Consider the following 16,723-nt stretch of genomic DNA (forward strand, 5'->3'; position numbering starts at 1 on the left):
TTTTGACTTGGCCATTCTAACACATGAATGTGCTTTGATCTAAACCATTCCATTGTAGCTCTGGCTGTATGTTTAGGGTCGTTGCCCTACTGGAAGGTGAACCTCTGCCCCAGTCTCAAGTCTTTTGCAGACACTAACAGGTTTTCTTCTAAGATTGCCCTGTATTTGGCTCCATCCATCTTCCCATCAACTCTGACCAGCTTCCCTGTCCCTGCTGAAAAAAAGCATCCCCACAACATGATGCTGCCACCACCATGTTTCACAGTAGGGATGGTGTGTTCAGGGTGACATGCAGTGTTAGTTTTCCGCCACACATAGCATTTTGCTTTTAGGCCAAAAAGTTCTATTTTGGTTTCATCTGACCAGAGCACCTTCTTCCACATGTTTGCTGTGTCCCCCAGATGGTTCTCGCAAACTGCAAACAGGACTTCTTATGGCTTTCTTTCAACAATGGCTTTCTTCTTGCCACTCTTCCAAAAAGGCCAGATTTGTGTAGTGCACGACTAATAGTTGTCCTGTGGACAGATTCTCCCACCTGAGATGTGGATCTCTGCAGCTCCTCCAGAGTAACTATGGGTCTCTTGGCTGTTTCTCTGATTAATGCTCTTCTTGCCCGGCCTGTCAGTTTAGGTGGATGGCCATGTCTTGGTAGGTTTGCAGTTGAGCCAAACTCTTTCAAATTTTCGGATGATGGATTGAAAAGTGCTCCATGAGATGTTCAAAGCTTGGGATATTTTATACTATAACCCTGCCTTTAACTTCTCCACAACTTTATCTCTGACCTGTCTGGTGTGTTCCTCAGCCTTCATGACGCTGTTTGTTCACTAAGGTTCTCTAACAAACCTCTGAGGGCTTCACAGAACAGCTGTATGTATACAGAGTTTAAATTACATACAGGTGGACTCTATTTACTAAATACGTGACTTCTGAAGTCAATTGGTTTCACTAGATATTAGTTAGGGGTATCAGAGTAACGGGGCTGAATACAAATGCATGTCACACTTTTCATAAATTTTAATTGTAAAAAAGTTTCAAAACCATTTTTAATTTTCCTTCCACATCACAATTATGTGTTGGTCTATCACATAAAATCCCAATAAATACAATTTATGTTTTTTGGTTGTAACATGACAAAATATTGAAAATTTCAAGGGGAATGAATACTTTTTCAAGGCACTGTATTTAGTAAGTGGCAAGAGTGTTTTTGAATCTAGAATTTTTTTTGCCAAAATCTTTTTGAACAATGAAGAAATTGTTTTTTTTTTTTTCACAAAGTTGCCATTTTAACAGGTTATTTCTCACACACAGCATAGGCATACCTACAATTACACCCCAAAACACATTCTGCTATGCCTCCCGGGTATGGGGATACCCCATTTTTGAGACTATCCCAGCCTAGATGCATAGAGGGGCTTAAAATTCAAGAAGCACCTTTGGGCGTTCAAAAAACAGTTATGCATCTAATTTCCTGACTACTTAACACATTTTTGGAGGCATGAAGCACCAGGACAGCAAAAACACCCCCAAAATAACCCAATTTTGGAAAGCAAACACTCCTAGGTATTTTCTGAAAGGCATGGGGAGTCTTTTGAAAATGTAATTTTTCACTGCAAGTTTTGGGAAAATGCAGCAAAGAAAATGAAAAAAATATTTTTTGGATAACACAAAGTTAATTAGATATTTCTAAAACACATCATAGGCATACTTAGAATTATACCCCAAACACATTTTGCTACTCTTCCTAAGTATGATGATATCACATGTGAGACTTTTTCACAACCTAACCATATACAGTAGAGGGGCTCAAAATCCAAGTAAAAAATTTATGCAAAAACGATGTCTCTAATTTTCTGAATACCTATCCCATTTTTGGAGGCCCTGGAGCACCAGGACAGTGGAAACACCCAAAAAATTACCACATTTTTGAGCGTAAACACCTCAAGTTACCTTTTAAAGGCACAGCGAGTCTTCTGAAGACTTCATTTTATTGCCACAAGTTTGTGGAAAATTCAGAAAGATAATTAAAATTGATTTTATTTTTTTATCACAAAGCTGGCGATTTAAAAAGATGTTTCTCACAAGGAGCATGGGCATACTTAGAATTATACACCCAAGCACATTCTGCTACTCCTCCTAAGTATGGGGATACCACATGTGAGACTTTTTTTACTGTCTGGACTAAACATGGAGCAGGCATGCCATCTTGTTTATCACACAAATCAAACAATTGTGTCAAAACCAATGTAGTGTAATGGTCACCTATATACGAGTAGTCATGGAATTTAGTGTAGTAATACTATAAGCCAAGCAAGCCTAGCCTACTGGTACATTATTGCCCAGGAATGCCATGAGGCCTGGTGTCTTGTAGTCAGTGGGATGTGAAGATGGATGAGTTCAGGCCCCAGGCAGAGACATGATTGGGTCCAAAGAATCGGTCCAGGCAAAAACGTGGCCAAGGTCAGGCAAGGATTAGTATAGGCAATACTGGTGTGGCAGCGATCGGAGACACTGTACCTGGTGTGGTGTGATCAGGGACAATATGACTGGTGTGGCTACAAGGGATGAGGGGGTTTTCTGTACTGAGAGGTCTGTACTCAGTGGGGAGGGCTGGGCTAAGGGGGCTCTGCATTAAAAAGCTGGTTGGTCTGTGCTGGACAGGGAGTCTGTACTGAGAGAGTAGGCTGGGAGGGAGGATTTATGGATGTTAGGGGACATATCTATCGTGAGGAATATGGGCTTGGGTGGGGGTGAATTATATTGAGCAGAGGGGGGCATTTGGAGGTACTTTGTAAATTGGTCTGTGCGTTAGGATTCATTCACACTAGTGGTTGGGGGGTAATAAAACCCATCAGCTGAGCCATAGTTTTACCATGTCCTAACCACTTCCCCTTTAGCTACAGAAGCAGCGGCCAGGGGTGTACACATGCTGCAGCCACAATGCTTTGGTTAATGGCCGTGACAGGACTTATAGGTCCTTACTTCCACAGCGGTATGGGCGTCTTCTCATTTGTGGATGGAACAAAATGCAAGTCAGCCTGAACACTTCTAAACCATTCCAAAGCCGCCTTGTTCTTTTACCAATACAAAGCTCCCTCTGATTGGCTGAGGTGGGGATTGTGACTTCATCTACCTACTACTATAGCTCGACCAATCAGAGGAAGCCTAGCAGTATATAAAAAGTTGCCCTTTTACTGCAGAACACAGCACTGCTTACTGTATGTACAGTAGGTGATGCTACTACAGTATGATACAGCACTCACATGATGTAGTAAAGGAAATAGTTTGTTTGGGCCAGCTTGGCCCAATTACTTACAAAAGTGACAGGCAACATAGAATTCAGCTTTAAAGTGGTTGTAAGTCATTGCATATACCCAGTGCAGTAACTAGCCTCAGGCAATACACAGAGACAAAACAAATCCTCCTATATAAAGTAGTTCTAAAGTCCGAAAGTTTTTTATCTTATTACATTTTATGCATAAGGATAGAAAAACCTTCTGTGCACAGCAGCCCCCTAATACTTACCTGAGTCCCATCTCGATCCAGTGATGTTGCACCAGAGTCTCAGCTGTCCAGAATTCAGCTATCAGCTGTCAGGAGCCATTGGCTCCCAGTGCTGTCAATCAAAGCCAGTGAGCCAATGAGGAGAGAGTGGTGGCGGGGCTGAGCCGCGGCTCCATGTCCGAATGGACACATTGAGCAGCGGCTATGCTTGGGGTGCCCCCATAGCAAGCTGCTTGCTGTGGGAGCACTCAAGCAGGTGGGAGGGGCCAGGATCATCTGTGAAGAACCCGAGAAGAGGAGGATCTCGTAAGTGTAACATGTTTATTATTTCTAAAAACTAGAACTAGGAAAAACTAGACTTTATTATAACTTTATTTTGCACAGCATTTCTGAACTCCGGAGGGCAGGGGGAAAGAATCTGATGGTACACACTGCACAGCATAGAGTAAAAAGCTGAGTGTAATTTGAGACCTAAGTGGTTAAAGGAAATTAAATTGCATAATGTATGGCCTGCCAAAGAGCAATGTTACATTGATTATTTTGTCACTCGCAGTAAGTCGCCAGCAACAAGATAGCTAAAGAGCTAAAGAGTGCATTAAATTGCTATTATGGCATCACTGGTGGAAACACTGCACAATTCCCCTTGCCAGCAAGTGAGTAGCAATAGGGCAACAACATAAGTATTTAAATGCCCTTAGTGATCCTGTAGGTAGCAAGAGACCCAGATGGCTGAGAGACTCGAGGACATCGCTGGACAGAGATGGGGCACAGGTAAGTGTTAGTGGCGGAGGGGGGGCTTCTACACACAGTAGGCTTTTTATCTTAATGTATAGAATGCAATAATATAAATAACCTTCTACCTTCCTATAAGACAAAAAAAACCTTCTGTGTGTAGCAGCCGCCTCGGCATCCCCTTATACTTACCTGAATCCCATCTCTATGTCCATGAGTCCCTTGGCCGTCTGGGACTCTTCCTCCTGATTGGTGCCAGATGGGCTGGCCTGAATATTTCAAAAATTACTGATCTACTGGGATTTTCACACATAACTATCTCTAAGGTTTACAGAAAATGGTCCAAAAAAGAGATAACATCCAGTGAGCGGCAGTTGTGTGGACAAAAATGCCTTGTTGATGTCAGAGGTCAGAGGAGAATGGGCAGGCTGGTTCAAGATAAAAGGAAGACAACAGTAGCTGAAATAACCACTCGTTGCTGATTTTTTGAAGCTTCAATGAAGCTTGGCAGATGCCCTGTGTGCATGTTGCCATCTCACACCTGTAATTCCTCCAAAACAAAGCAAACCCAAAGCTAAATAAAGCCTCTCAAAAGCTGCAGGTGCTCAAGCGAGCTTTGTCATAGACTTCTATGACGGCTTTGAAGACACTTTGAAGCACCACTAAAGCGACATGGGGTAAAACTTTTGAAGTAAAGCAAAGAAAACACGTGTGAACAGGACTGTAAGCTAACCAATTTATTTAGCGACAGGTGCTTTGACTGGCGTTCAGAGTACTTTAAAAAAGCGTGTCCAATGCTACGTTTTGAAGCAAGTGTAAACGAGCCCTTAAATGTCATAATTGCTAACTGTCACATTTGCTTGTGTCCTCAACCAAACTATCAAACCATCAAACGGCTGGTATCATAACTGATCCCATGTGCAGCGCTATGGCAGTTGCAGATCAAACAGAAGCAGCTTCAGGATAGGAGGGTTTAATTCCGCTTTAAGGCTGTCAGCAGATCAGCCTCTACATATTCGGCAATGCCTAAAAATAGAGAGCAACTGAGCATGTGCAGAGCAGGGAGAGACAGTGTATTACTGGATTTTAAACAGTATAGACACTTTTTTAAAATGTTTTTTCCATAGTTATACCTGCAAAAGGGGTAAGCCTGAAGTGATCCAGCAGAACTTTAATTTTCTGACTTAAAGTTCCACTGAAAACTACGGTGGTGACAGATTGGACTTGTTTCTCATTCATAGATCTCTGTGAAAGAATGATATGGATGTATGGGCGGAGACACACTGAATTTAAAGGAGAAGCAGCCTGTGATATGGAATGGAGGAAAGTGGGCGAATTTCAGGGGCCGAGGAATGGCTGAAATGTGAAACATGCTGTGAAGGGTGGACTTAGCTTTTGAACTCTAGAGGGGGGGGGGGTACAAAAAATTTCCTGTGCAGAGGGAACTTTCCCCACACTGGATGGCTTTAAAGTATATGTGAGCTCACACCTTGTAAAACATCCTATTCAGTTTAAAATTATTAAGTGATCACATAATCTCTGTTCTCAGCTGCATAAAGGGATTATGGAGGTGGGGTGGAAAAACAGCAACACACTGATCTTCCCAGTAAAAAACTGTGCAGGGAGGCATGTCAGCACAAATCTATTCATTGGAGGGCAAGCAGGCTGTTTTCCCAGCACAGTTACAAAACTGAACACAGTGAGAAGGATATGCTCTCATGCCAAGCGTGGTCAGTTTGAAAAAGAAAAGCAGGGGGATTGGCAGGATCTCCAGGTATTTCACACAAATGAAGCAGAATAAATACTGAACAGGATACTTTTTAACACAAGTACATAGTACTGTGCAACAGGCACATATCATGAATATGAAATACTGTGGTAACATTCTTTGAATGCACTTTTATATCAAGGGTACCAGAAAAAGCACTTTTTCTTAGCTGATCCCTGGTACCCTCCAGGCTGTAGGACCAATGGCCACAGCCTCTTCTTCCCTTTTCTCTGGTTGTCATGTGCCCTCTGATATCATGAAATACACTACATGGCCCAAAGCCTTGCATAGGATGTGAGGACGAATAGGTGAAAATTTGGAGAGCATAGGCTGCCAGGGAAGCGGAAAATCACATACCCAACAATGCTTTTTCTGGAAGGCTAGACATAAACAAGCATTTAAAGGCCAACTCTGGAAAAATAAAAACCCACCCTTACAGTGGGGCTCTCCTGCGCTGCAAGGGTAGTAGCTCATTTAGTCTAAGGGTAGAGAATAAAGCAGCAAATACTTACCTTAAAAAAAAAAACACAATTTAATGAAGGTAGTGGATACATATGGATTGTTTAGGAGATTAAGGCAGCTTATACATTAGCCTTTTTTTTCTTTCCTCTTTCAACTAGCGTGTTAAAGAAAAAAAAAAAATGACCCGATTCCCCCATCCACACACTTGATGTGGATGGTGAAATCACTCCTGCTAAGCTATTGTGTTCAGATGGTGGGGAGACATCCCCGCTATCAGAATAGACAGATCTGTGCTGATCGGGGGGGGGGGTTCAAACAGGCTAGTTGTACGGAAGTCAATCGGTACTCGACTTCTGTACAGCCACCCTGCTGCTTCCTGCTGAACCCTCCAAAGTTTGATTCATGTATGGTTGGCTGAACGATATTGTTTATGATCACTTTACTATACAGGATGGGCTCTGGTCACAGACTGGAGCTTTGTGTGGAGGAAAAGAACACTGTAGCTGGCTGGAGTAGGTGGTGCAAGGTAAGTGACCCCCCAGACCCAATGAGCAGTTAACCCTTGCTTGAGGGGAGTGGAGGCCCACTGCGATGGTGAATTTGTTTTTCAATTTGCCCTTAGTTGGACTTTAACTCTTGCCATGCAGGGGTAGCCCTGAAGCAAAATGATGATTTTAGTTTGCCCAGGAGACAGGCTTTAACCACTTCAATCCTGGGCATTTCACTCCTTCCTGCCCAGGCCCATTTTCAGCTTCCAGCACTGTCACACTTTGAATGACAATTGCCTGGTCATGCAACACTGCACCCAAATGACATTTTTACCATTTTTTTCCACATTGAGTTTTCTTTTGGTGGTATTCAATTACCCCTGAGTTTTTTATTTTTTGCTAAATGAAAAAAAAAAAAACAAAAGACAGAAAATTTTGGAAAAAAGCATTTTTCCTTGTTACTGTTATAAAATGTAGCAAATAATCTTTATTCATAAATTTAGATCAAATTTTATTCTGCTACATTTCTTTGGTAGAAATTATATTAATTAGTCTGTAGGAAAGTTGTAGCATCTACAAACTATGGTATATTCAGTGGGTAATAGTATATATTTCTAAAGGTGCCATTGATATGAAATTGTCACCACATGTCAGTAGCAACCCATGCAATCCAAATACATACAAAGACACTAATAATTCTAGAAAATAAGTTATGTGTCATAAAATGGAACAACACAGAAAAAAAGTATTGAACACGCTAACTGAAATTTATTTAATACTTCATAAAAAATCTTTTGTTGGTAATGATAGCTTCAAGATGCCTCCTGTATGGAGAAACTAGTTGCATGCACACCTGAGCAGGTGTGATTTTGGCCCATTCTTCCACACAATCTTCAAATATTGAAGGTTCTGTGAGCCTCTTCTATGAACTCTGATCTTTAGTTCTTTCCATAGATTTTCTATTGGATTTAAGTCAGCCCCAGACCATAATGTTCCCACCTCCAAACTTTACTTTTGGTATGGTGTTTTTGGGGTGCTGTGCAGTGCCATTTGACCTCCAAATATGGTGTGTATTATGGCATCCAAAGAGTTCATCTTTGGTTCCATCTGACCAGACTAAATTCTCCCAGTATTTTACAGGCTTGTCTAAATGTTGTACAGCAAACTTTAAACAAGCATCAACATGCTTTTTCTGCAGCAATGAAGATCAAGAGTCTTGCGTGGTGAGCGTGCATACAGGCCATGGCGGTTGAGTGCCCTACTTTCTTTGAAACAATTGTACCTGCTAATTCCAGGTCTTTCTGAAGCTCTCCACAAGTGGTCTTTGGCTCTTTGACAACTTCTCATAATTCTTTTCACTTCTCCTTCAGAAATATTGCGAGGAACACCTGGTCGTGGCCAGTTTATGGTGAAACTATGTTCTTTCCACTTCCAGATTATAGCCCCAACAGTGCTCACTAGCGTATACAGAAGTTTAGAAATCCTTCTATAACCAATGCCATCAGTATGTTTTGCAACAATAAGGTTGTGAAGGTTTTGGGAGAACTCTTTGCTTTTACCCTTGCTTTTATCATGAGATGTTTCTTGTGTGACACCTTGGTAATGAGACACCTTTTTATAGACCATCGGCTGAGACTGAACCAGCTAATATTAATTTACACTGATAAGAGGCAGAATTGCTTTCTAATTATTGATAGATTTAGTCTGGTGTCTTGGCTTTCCATGCCTTTTTGCACTTCCCTTTCTTCATGTGTTCAATACTTTTTCCCTGTGTCATTACATTTTATTACACAAAACTTAATTTCTGAATGTATTTGTTTTGTATGAATTGCATGGGTTATTACCGACATGTGGTGAAAATGTAATGTCAACAGCACCTTTAGAAATATATTTACCTAGAAAAATGGTCACATTGTTCAATACTTATTTTACCCACTGTACAGTATATCTGAAAATTGATCAATTCTGATGTACTGACGGCCTATCTCATTTCTTGAGGCCCAAAAATGCCAAAACAGTACAAATACCCCCCAATACCCCAGTACAGACCCTTTTTTGGAAAAGTAGACAGTCCAATGTATTTAGTAAGAGGCGTGGCAAGTTTTTTGACGTTGTAATTTTGTGTCATAATTTTTTAGAAATTGAAAAAAGGGTAAAAGAATATTTTTTTCATTTTTATTTTTCTTATATACTGTTACCATTGCAGTACAGCGTCATCATTTAACTAGTGTGGCAGTGATCAGAAACATGACTGGTGACAGTATGCAAAATTTTTAAAAAATTAAATCTTTATTTTTTTATTACTTTTTTTTTTACATACTATGACCAGAGCAATAGTGTTACCATAGTAACACTATTACTCTAAGGAGATGATCAGGATTTTTATTTTACACTATGTTTGCTTATAACAGTGATAATCACTATTAAGAGCAACCATTTTTTTCTGAATGAAATCCAATCAGTGTGTACTGCTGTGATTGGCCACAGCTAATCGCATGGTACAGATGGACTGTGATTGGCCCCATCTGTACCATATAAAAACAGTGACCAATCACAGAGTCAACACAATAGTACACAATGGGGGTTATTTACTAAAATTGGAGAGTGAAAAATCTGGTGCAACTCTGCATAGAAACCAATCAGTTTTAAGGTTTTAGGCCCAGTTCACACTGACGTGACTTTGAAGCCGACAACCCAGCGTGACTTCGGCATGACTTGCATATGACTTTTTAACTTCTTCCCGCCCGGCCTATAGCAGAATGATGACCGGGCAGAGGTTCTATTATCCTGACTGGATGTCATATAAGACTAAAGGTCCACAAGAAAATCGTCAGAGAGGATCCAAACGGTATTGCAAAAGTAAAAAGAGTTTTATTAACCACTTGCCGACTGCGCACAGTATATTTACTGCGGCAGTCAGCCCCTCACAGGCAGAGCGACATAGGTCTACGTCGCTAGCCTGTGAGGCTCTGGGGAGCGAGCGTGCGCCGCCGGAGGCGCGCTCCCGCGCGGTCACGGACCCCCCCGCGCGTGTGACCGGCGGACCCGATGTCCGCCGGTCACTTGGCGATCGTCGGGGGAGAGGGAGAAAGGCAGGCGGCTAGTGTAAACAAGCCGTCTGTCATTCTCCCCTGTGTAGAAACAATGATCCTACGGTTCTACTATGTAGGACCGTTGACCATTGTTCCTACACCTCAAGCCACAGCCAATCACAGTTAGAATCACGCCCCTAGGAACACACACAGCCCCTCCCTCTCAAATAAAGTTAACCCCTTCACTGCCAGTGTAATTTTACAGTAACAGTGCATATGTATAGCACTGATTACTGTAGAAATGTCACTGGTAACCCCAAAAGTGTCAAAAATGTCAGTCAAGGGTCCAATCTGTCCGCCGCAATGTTGCAGTACCGCAAAAAAAAAATTGCAGATCGCCGCCATTACGCGTTAAAAAAAAAAACAACAAAAATGACAAAATCTTTCCCTTTGTTAGTAAACGCGATAACTTTTGCGAAAACCAATCAAAATACGCTTTTTGCGATTTTTTTTACCAAACATAGGTAGCATTAAACAAATTGGCCGAAAATGTTAAAAAATTTAGATTTTTACATTTTTTTGGGGGAATTTCATATAAAACAATGTGAAAAATATTGTTATTTTTGCAAAATTGACGCTCTTTTTTTGTTTATAGCGCATGATCAAAAAGTCGCACAGGTGATCAAATACCATCAAAAGAAAGCTCTGTTTGTGGGGGAAAAAAGGACGTCAAATTTGTTTAGGTACAGCGTCGCACGACCGCGCAATTGTCTGTTAAAGTCACACAGTGCCAAATCGCAAAATACCACCTGGTCAGGAAGGGGTAAAATCTTCCGGGGCTTAAGTGGTTAACAGATTCAAAAATGTAAAAAAAAAAAAAAAATACACCTGCACTATTTCAGGAAAATATAAAATTGACAACGTTGTCACCACACTCAGGCAGCTACAAAGGACAGGCATTTCATTTACATTTTACACATTTGAATTTGTTAAAAAAGCTATTTTGCAATACTGGTTTGATCCTCAGACGATTTTCTTGAGACCTTTAGTCTTCTTATATATTTGCTTCTGGTAATCCAGATGATCACACACTTTCTCCTCTTTTTATACATTGAGAAGAGAAGGTATACATATCAGTTAAGGGATACTGGAACATGCTTCATTCCCCTTATACCTAATTACAGTATCTCACAAAAGTGAATACACCCTTTTTGTAAATATTTTATTATATCTTCATATGACGTCCTAGGATCGTGCCTCCACCAGACGCAGCGGATGATGGATCAGTGTCAAGTCCGCTGCCCTGTACCATGTGATCGCTGTGACAAATCACAATTGATCATGACAATTGTACACAATGGAAGACTTTCCTTCATAGTCATTCAGTGGGATAGATTTACTAAACCTGGTACACTCAGAATCAGGTGCAGCTGTGCATGATAGCCAATCAGCTTCTAACTTCAGCTTGTTCAGTGCGACATGCGCTCCAACTTTGAGAGAACATGTTGCATGAGAAGTCACACCTTATTTAGGTCAATGGAACTGTTCTAATAGGAGCTACTTGAGTCGCTCTGACTTGGAAAAAGGTTCCTGCCCTACTTTTGGTTCGACCTTGGCACAACTTGCATTGACTACTGTTAACCACTTCAATACAGGGCACTTTCACCCCCTTACTGCTGATTATCAGCGCAGCCCCCCCCCCCCCCCCCCCCGTCAGGAGAGCCGTATATCGGCTATCCTCCTCACCGCTCTGTCAGTGCGAATAGAGGAAAGCAGATCAACGACACTTCCTGGTTACAATGTGATCAGCTGCGATTGGAAACAACTGATCAAGTGGTAAAGAGCCTCTGTCATAGGCTCTTTACCAAGATCAGAGGTCAGAGCTACACACCACACCACCAATCACTGCACGTCGTCGGGGCGCACACGGATGGCTTATCCTACTGGACACGCGTATAAACATAAAGAATAAAATTGCTACTATAGCTACACCTTAAATATACAGTATCTCACAAAAGTGAGTACACCCCTCACTTTTTTGTAAATATTTTATTATACCTTTTCATGTGACAACACTGAAGAAATGACACTTTGCTACAATGTAAAGTAGTGAGTGTACAGCTTTTATAACAATGTACATTTGCTGTCCTCTCAAAATAACTCAACACACAGCCATTAATGTCTAAACCGCTGGCAACAAAAGTGAGTACACCCCTAAGTTAAATATCCAAATTGGGCCAAAAGTGTCAATATTTTGTGTGGCCACCATTTTTTTCCAGCACTACCTTAACCCCCTTGGGCATGGAGTTCACCAGAGCTTCACAGGTTGCCACTGTAGTCCTCTTTCACTCCTCCATGACAACATCACAGAGCTGGTGGATGTTAGAGACCTTGCGCTCCTCCACCTTCCATTTGAGGATGCCCCACAGATGCTCAATAGGATTTAGGTCTGGAGACATGCTTAGCCAGTCCATCACCTTTACCCTCAGCTTCTTTAGCAAGGCAGTGGTTGTCTTGGAGGTGTGTTTGGGGTCGTTATCATGTTGGAATACTGCCCTGCGGCCCAGTCCCTGAAGAGAGGGGGATCATGCTCTGCTTCAGTATGTCACAGTACATGTTGACATTCATGGTTCCCTCAATGAACTGTAGCCCCCCAGTGCCGGCAGCACTCATGCAGCCCCAGACCATGACACTCTCACCACCATGCTTGACTGTAGGCAAGACACACTTGTCTTTGTACTCCTCACCTGGTTGCCGCCACACACGCTTGACACCATCTGAACCATATAAGTTTGACTTGGTCTCATCAGACCACAGGACATAGTTCCAGTAATCCATGTCCTTGCTTGTTTTCAGCAAACTCTTTGGGGGCTTTCTTGTGCATCATCTTTAGAAGAGGCTTCCTTCCGGACGACAGCCATGCAGACCAATTTGATGCAGTGTGCGGCGTATGCTCTAAGCACTGACAGGCTGAACCCCCCAGCCCTTTAAATTCTGCAGCAATGCTGGCAGCAATCATACGTCTATTTCCCAAAGACAACCTCTGGATAGGATGCTGAGCACATGCACTCAACTTCTTTGGTCGACCTTGGCGAGGCCTGTTCTGAGTGGAACCTGTCCTGTTAAAACCACTGTATTGTCTTGACCACCGTGCTGCAGCTCAGTTTCAGGGTCTTGGCAATCTTCTTATAGCCTAGGCCATCTTTATGTAGCGCAACAATTCTTTTTTTCAGATCCTCAGAGAGTTCTTTGCCATGAGGTGCCATGTTGAACTTCCAGTGACCAGTATGAGAGAGTGAGAGTAATAACACCAAATTTAACACACCTGCTACCTATTCACACTTGACACATTGTAACACTAACAAGTCACATTAAAAAAGGAGGAAAAATGGCTAATTGGGCCCAATTTGGACATTTTCATTTAGGGATGTACTCACTTTTGTTCCCAGCGATTTAGACATTATTGGCTGTGTGTTGAGTTATTTTGAGGGAAGAGCAAATTTACACTGTTATACAAGCTGTACACTCACTACTTTACATTGTAGCAAAGTGTCATTTCTTCAGTGTTGTCACATGAAAAGATATAATAAAATATTTACAAAAATGTGAGGGGTGTACTCACTTTTGTGAGATACTGTATATTTAAGGTGTAGCTATAGTAGCAATGTTATTCTTTATTTTTTATACGGGTGTCCAACAGGATAAGCCATCCGAGTGCGCCACGAGGTGCGCAGTGATTGGTGGTGTGGTGTGTCACTCTGACACACCGCATCTCCGATCTTGCCCACCAGTGATGCCAATCAGTGCCCATCGGGAATGCCTGTCAGTGCCTCCTCTTCAGTGCTGCCTATCAATGCCATCTATCAGTGACCATCAATGCTGCATATTAGTGCCTCCTCATCAGTGCCCATTAGTGCCGCCTTATCAGTGCCGTCAGTGAAGGAGAAAACATACTTATTTACAAAATTTTATATCATAAACAAAAAAACTTTTTTTTTTTTCCAAAAATGTTTTATTTGTAGCGCAAAAAATAATAAACCCAGTGGTGAAAATTGGCCTGGGCAGTAAGGGGGTGAAAGTTCCCTGTATTGAAGTGGTTAACAGAAGTCAATGCAAGTCATTCCAAGGTCGAACCAAAAGTAGTGCAGGAACCTTTTTCTAAGTCAGAGCAAAACATGTCGCTCCTATTAGAACAGTTCCATTGACCTAAATAAGGTGTGACTTCTCATGCAACATGTTCTCTCAAAGTTGGAGTGCATGTCGCACTGAACAAGCTGAAGTTAGAAGCTGATTTGCTACCATGCACAGCTGCACCTGATTCTGAGTGCACCAGGTTTAGTAAATCTATCCCACTGAATGGCTATGAAGGGAAGTCTTCCATTGTGTACAATTGTCATGATCAATTGTGATTTGTCACAGCGATCACATGGTACCGGGCAGAGGACTTGACACTGATGCTGCATCCGCTGCGTCTGGTGGAGGCACGATCCTAGGACGTCATATGACATCCACCCAGAATAGGAGAGCTCCCTGCTCAGCTGTAATTTTACAATAGTTAATTAGTTTAATAGGGGACCCCGCTCAAAAAAATGTAAATATTTCTCCAATAAGTGAACTTCAAAAATAAATAGATAAAATATGAATATAAATCAATATCTTTCCAATGAATGAAATTCAAAATTAATATATACATAAATAAATAAATATAATCAATTCATATATGGTGACTGTGACAGTCCGTGGTGAATACTTCAAAAGTATTAAATACTACAATAGTGTCCCATCTGACAGATTCCAAAAATAAAGTGCTCTTAGTGCTATGGTGGGTAGATAGATTAAATCGACATCCATTCAGTGGGTATGTGCTCTCTTCCACCTCCACCGCATGCACAGCCCACTTACCAGATACCCCCTTGGGGTTTGGCGTTTGTATAGTGTCCCGCTGTAAACCCCTCAGTAGAGAGGGCGGTTCCAGGATCCAGATAGCCCTTTAGGTGTCCACTATGGTCCACTCATTAATCAGGGTGGTCAACAAGTATCCAGCATAAATAAATAGAATGTAGGGAGGCTTATGGTGTAGTATTTCTGAACATGTTTTATTAAAAAATAGTAGTAACTTACATGTCAATACCTAAAAATCGGTGAGAGTTCCTGAACGCCATTCCGCGTTCTAATTGTGGCTCACAGACCATAAATTACATAGTGGCGTATCACAAGATCCGACGCGTTTCGTCAGTGTGCATCTGACGTCATCACGTCACGTGTCATTTTACAAAAGGCTCGGCGAGGTGCAGGTAAATGCACATACAATCGTATGGGAAGATTGTTGCTGAAATGTATGGTCAGGCTCTTTTTACTATAAGGGCTCATTCACACCACAATGGATGCGCTTTTTGTGTTGTTATACATTGGTGTACATTTTAGATTTGTTGCATTTGTTTGTTTGCCTTTATGCACATTTGAACACGTTGTATTATGCTAAGTAAAAAAAAAAAATAGTGCACGCCGTACATTTTTTTTCAGCGCTGGGCAAATGCCACGCAATGCGCTGGTGTGAACTTCATTCATAAGGATCCATCATTTTTTTGGGTTGGAAATGTGCTCACAAATGCACCTGGTGTGAATAGATAGACTACATTAGGAAATACCGTGTTTTTGTAAAATTAATAAAGGATGTATAGGATTTCTAGCAATCAGGCATGTGTGAGTCCCCAGGTAATAAATGTCAGCGCTCTCCCCTGGAATAGTCACAGTGACACTGCTAACCTTCCCATAAATTGGCATAGCAACCTAATAGAGATCCATGTGAAAAGCACCCTCTACAAACCTAGGACAAGGCTGCTCCTCCATGCCCACCCTCTGCCTTCCAGCTGTGTCCATGTAACCTACCCTCTGCCTTCCAGCTGTGTCCATGTAACCTACCCCCTGCCTTCCAGCTGTGTCCATGTAACCTACCCCCTGCCTTCCAGCTGTGTCCATGTAACCTACCCCCTGCCTTCCAGCTGTGTCCATGTAACCTACCCCCTGCCTTCCAGCTGTGTCCATGTAACCTACCCCCTGCCTTCTAGCTGTGTCCATGTAACACACCCTCCTCTCAGGCACCACAGCCTGTCCCTGCCTGCACAGTCGTCCATGCACACCACCTAATGAGGGAAGATGCTGCTGGGAGGAGAAAGGAAGAAAAGGGTCACCTACCTCCTTCTTCACCGTCTTCAGGAGCCTCTGCCTGGTCTCTGCCTCTGTGGAAGACATAACACGCTTTATTACAGGCATTGGAAGGGGTAGTAGACGGAGAAGGCTGTGCTGGGGAGGAGGAAGCTCACCTGTGCCCGTTGCCATGTTTGCAGTTCCTCGCCTCCTGTCCTCTGCAGACTCGGCGGCTCTGGTAAAGCGCAGCTGCTCCGGCGGGTGCACGCGGTCGCGTCCAATCACGCACCCCCAGCCTCCCTGTAGACGTGCACGCGCCCTGCTGCTCCCCCACTCAATGGGCTCTGGGTTCCTCTATGACAGCCCAAGGATATGGCAAAGCTTTCATCCTAGATTTATTCTATTGAATGTTCCGTAACATTTAAGGAAATAAGAAAAATAATAATTCTGAGCATGTCGCATGTTTAATATGTATAGAGAGGTAGAGACTGATAAAAGCAGGTGAACAATGAGGAGAAGGTGATAATACTGGAAACTCTCCATAGAGGTCATATTTCAGGATTGAAAGATGAGGATCTCTTATGGCCTGTACA

At 42.3% G+C, this 16,723-nt stretch overlaps 1 protein-coding gene across 1 annotated transcript in view; it reads right to left on the bottom strand.

The window, feature by feature from the left end:
* The window catches only part of SGSM1 (small G protein signaling modulator 1), a 458,328-nt gene extending 441,937 nt beyond the window's left edge, over positions 1 to 16,391 (bottom strand). The window contains exons 1-2 of the mRNA XM_082258183.1: positions 16,307 to 16,391; positions 16,179 to 16,222 (exon numbers count right to left, since the gene is read on the bottom strand). Of these exons, the coding sequence (XP_082114309.1) occupies positions 16,179 to 16,222; positions 16,307 to 16,322 (60 nt within the window). The 5' untranslated portion in view covers positions 16,323 to 16,391. The remainder of the gene's footprint in view (positions 1 to 16,178; positions 16,223 to 16,306) is intronic.
* Between the last annotated feature and the right edge of the window lie 332 nt (positions 16,392 to 16,723).

This window comes from Pelophylax lessonae (assembly GCF_965119305.1).
Source record: "Pelophylax lessonae genome assembly, chromosome: 1".
Taxonomy (NCBI): Eukaryota; Metazoa; Chordata; class Amphibia; order Anura; family Ranidae; genus Pelophylax; species Pelophylax lessonae.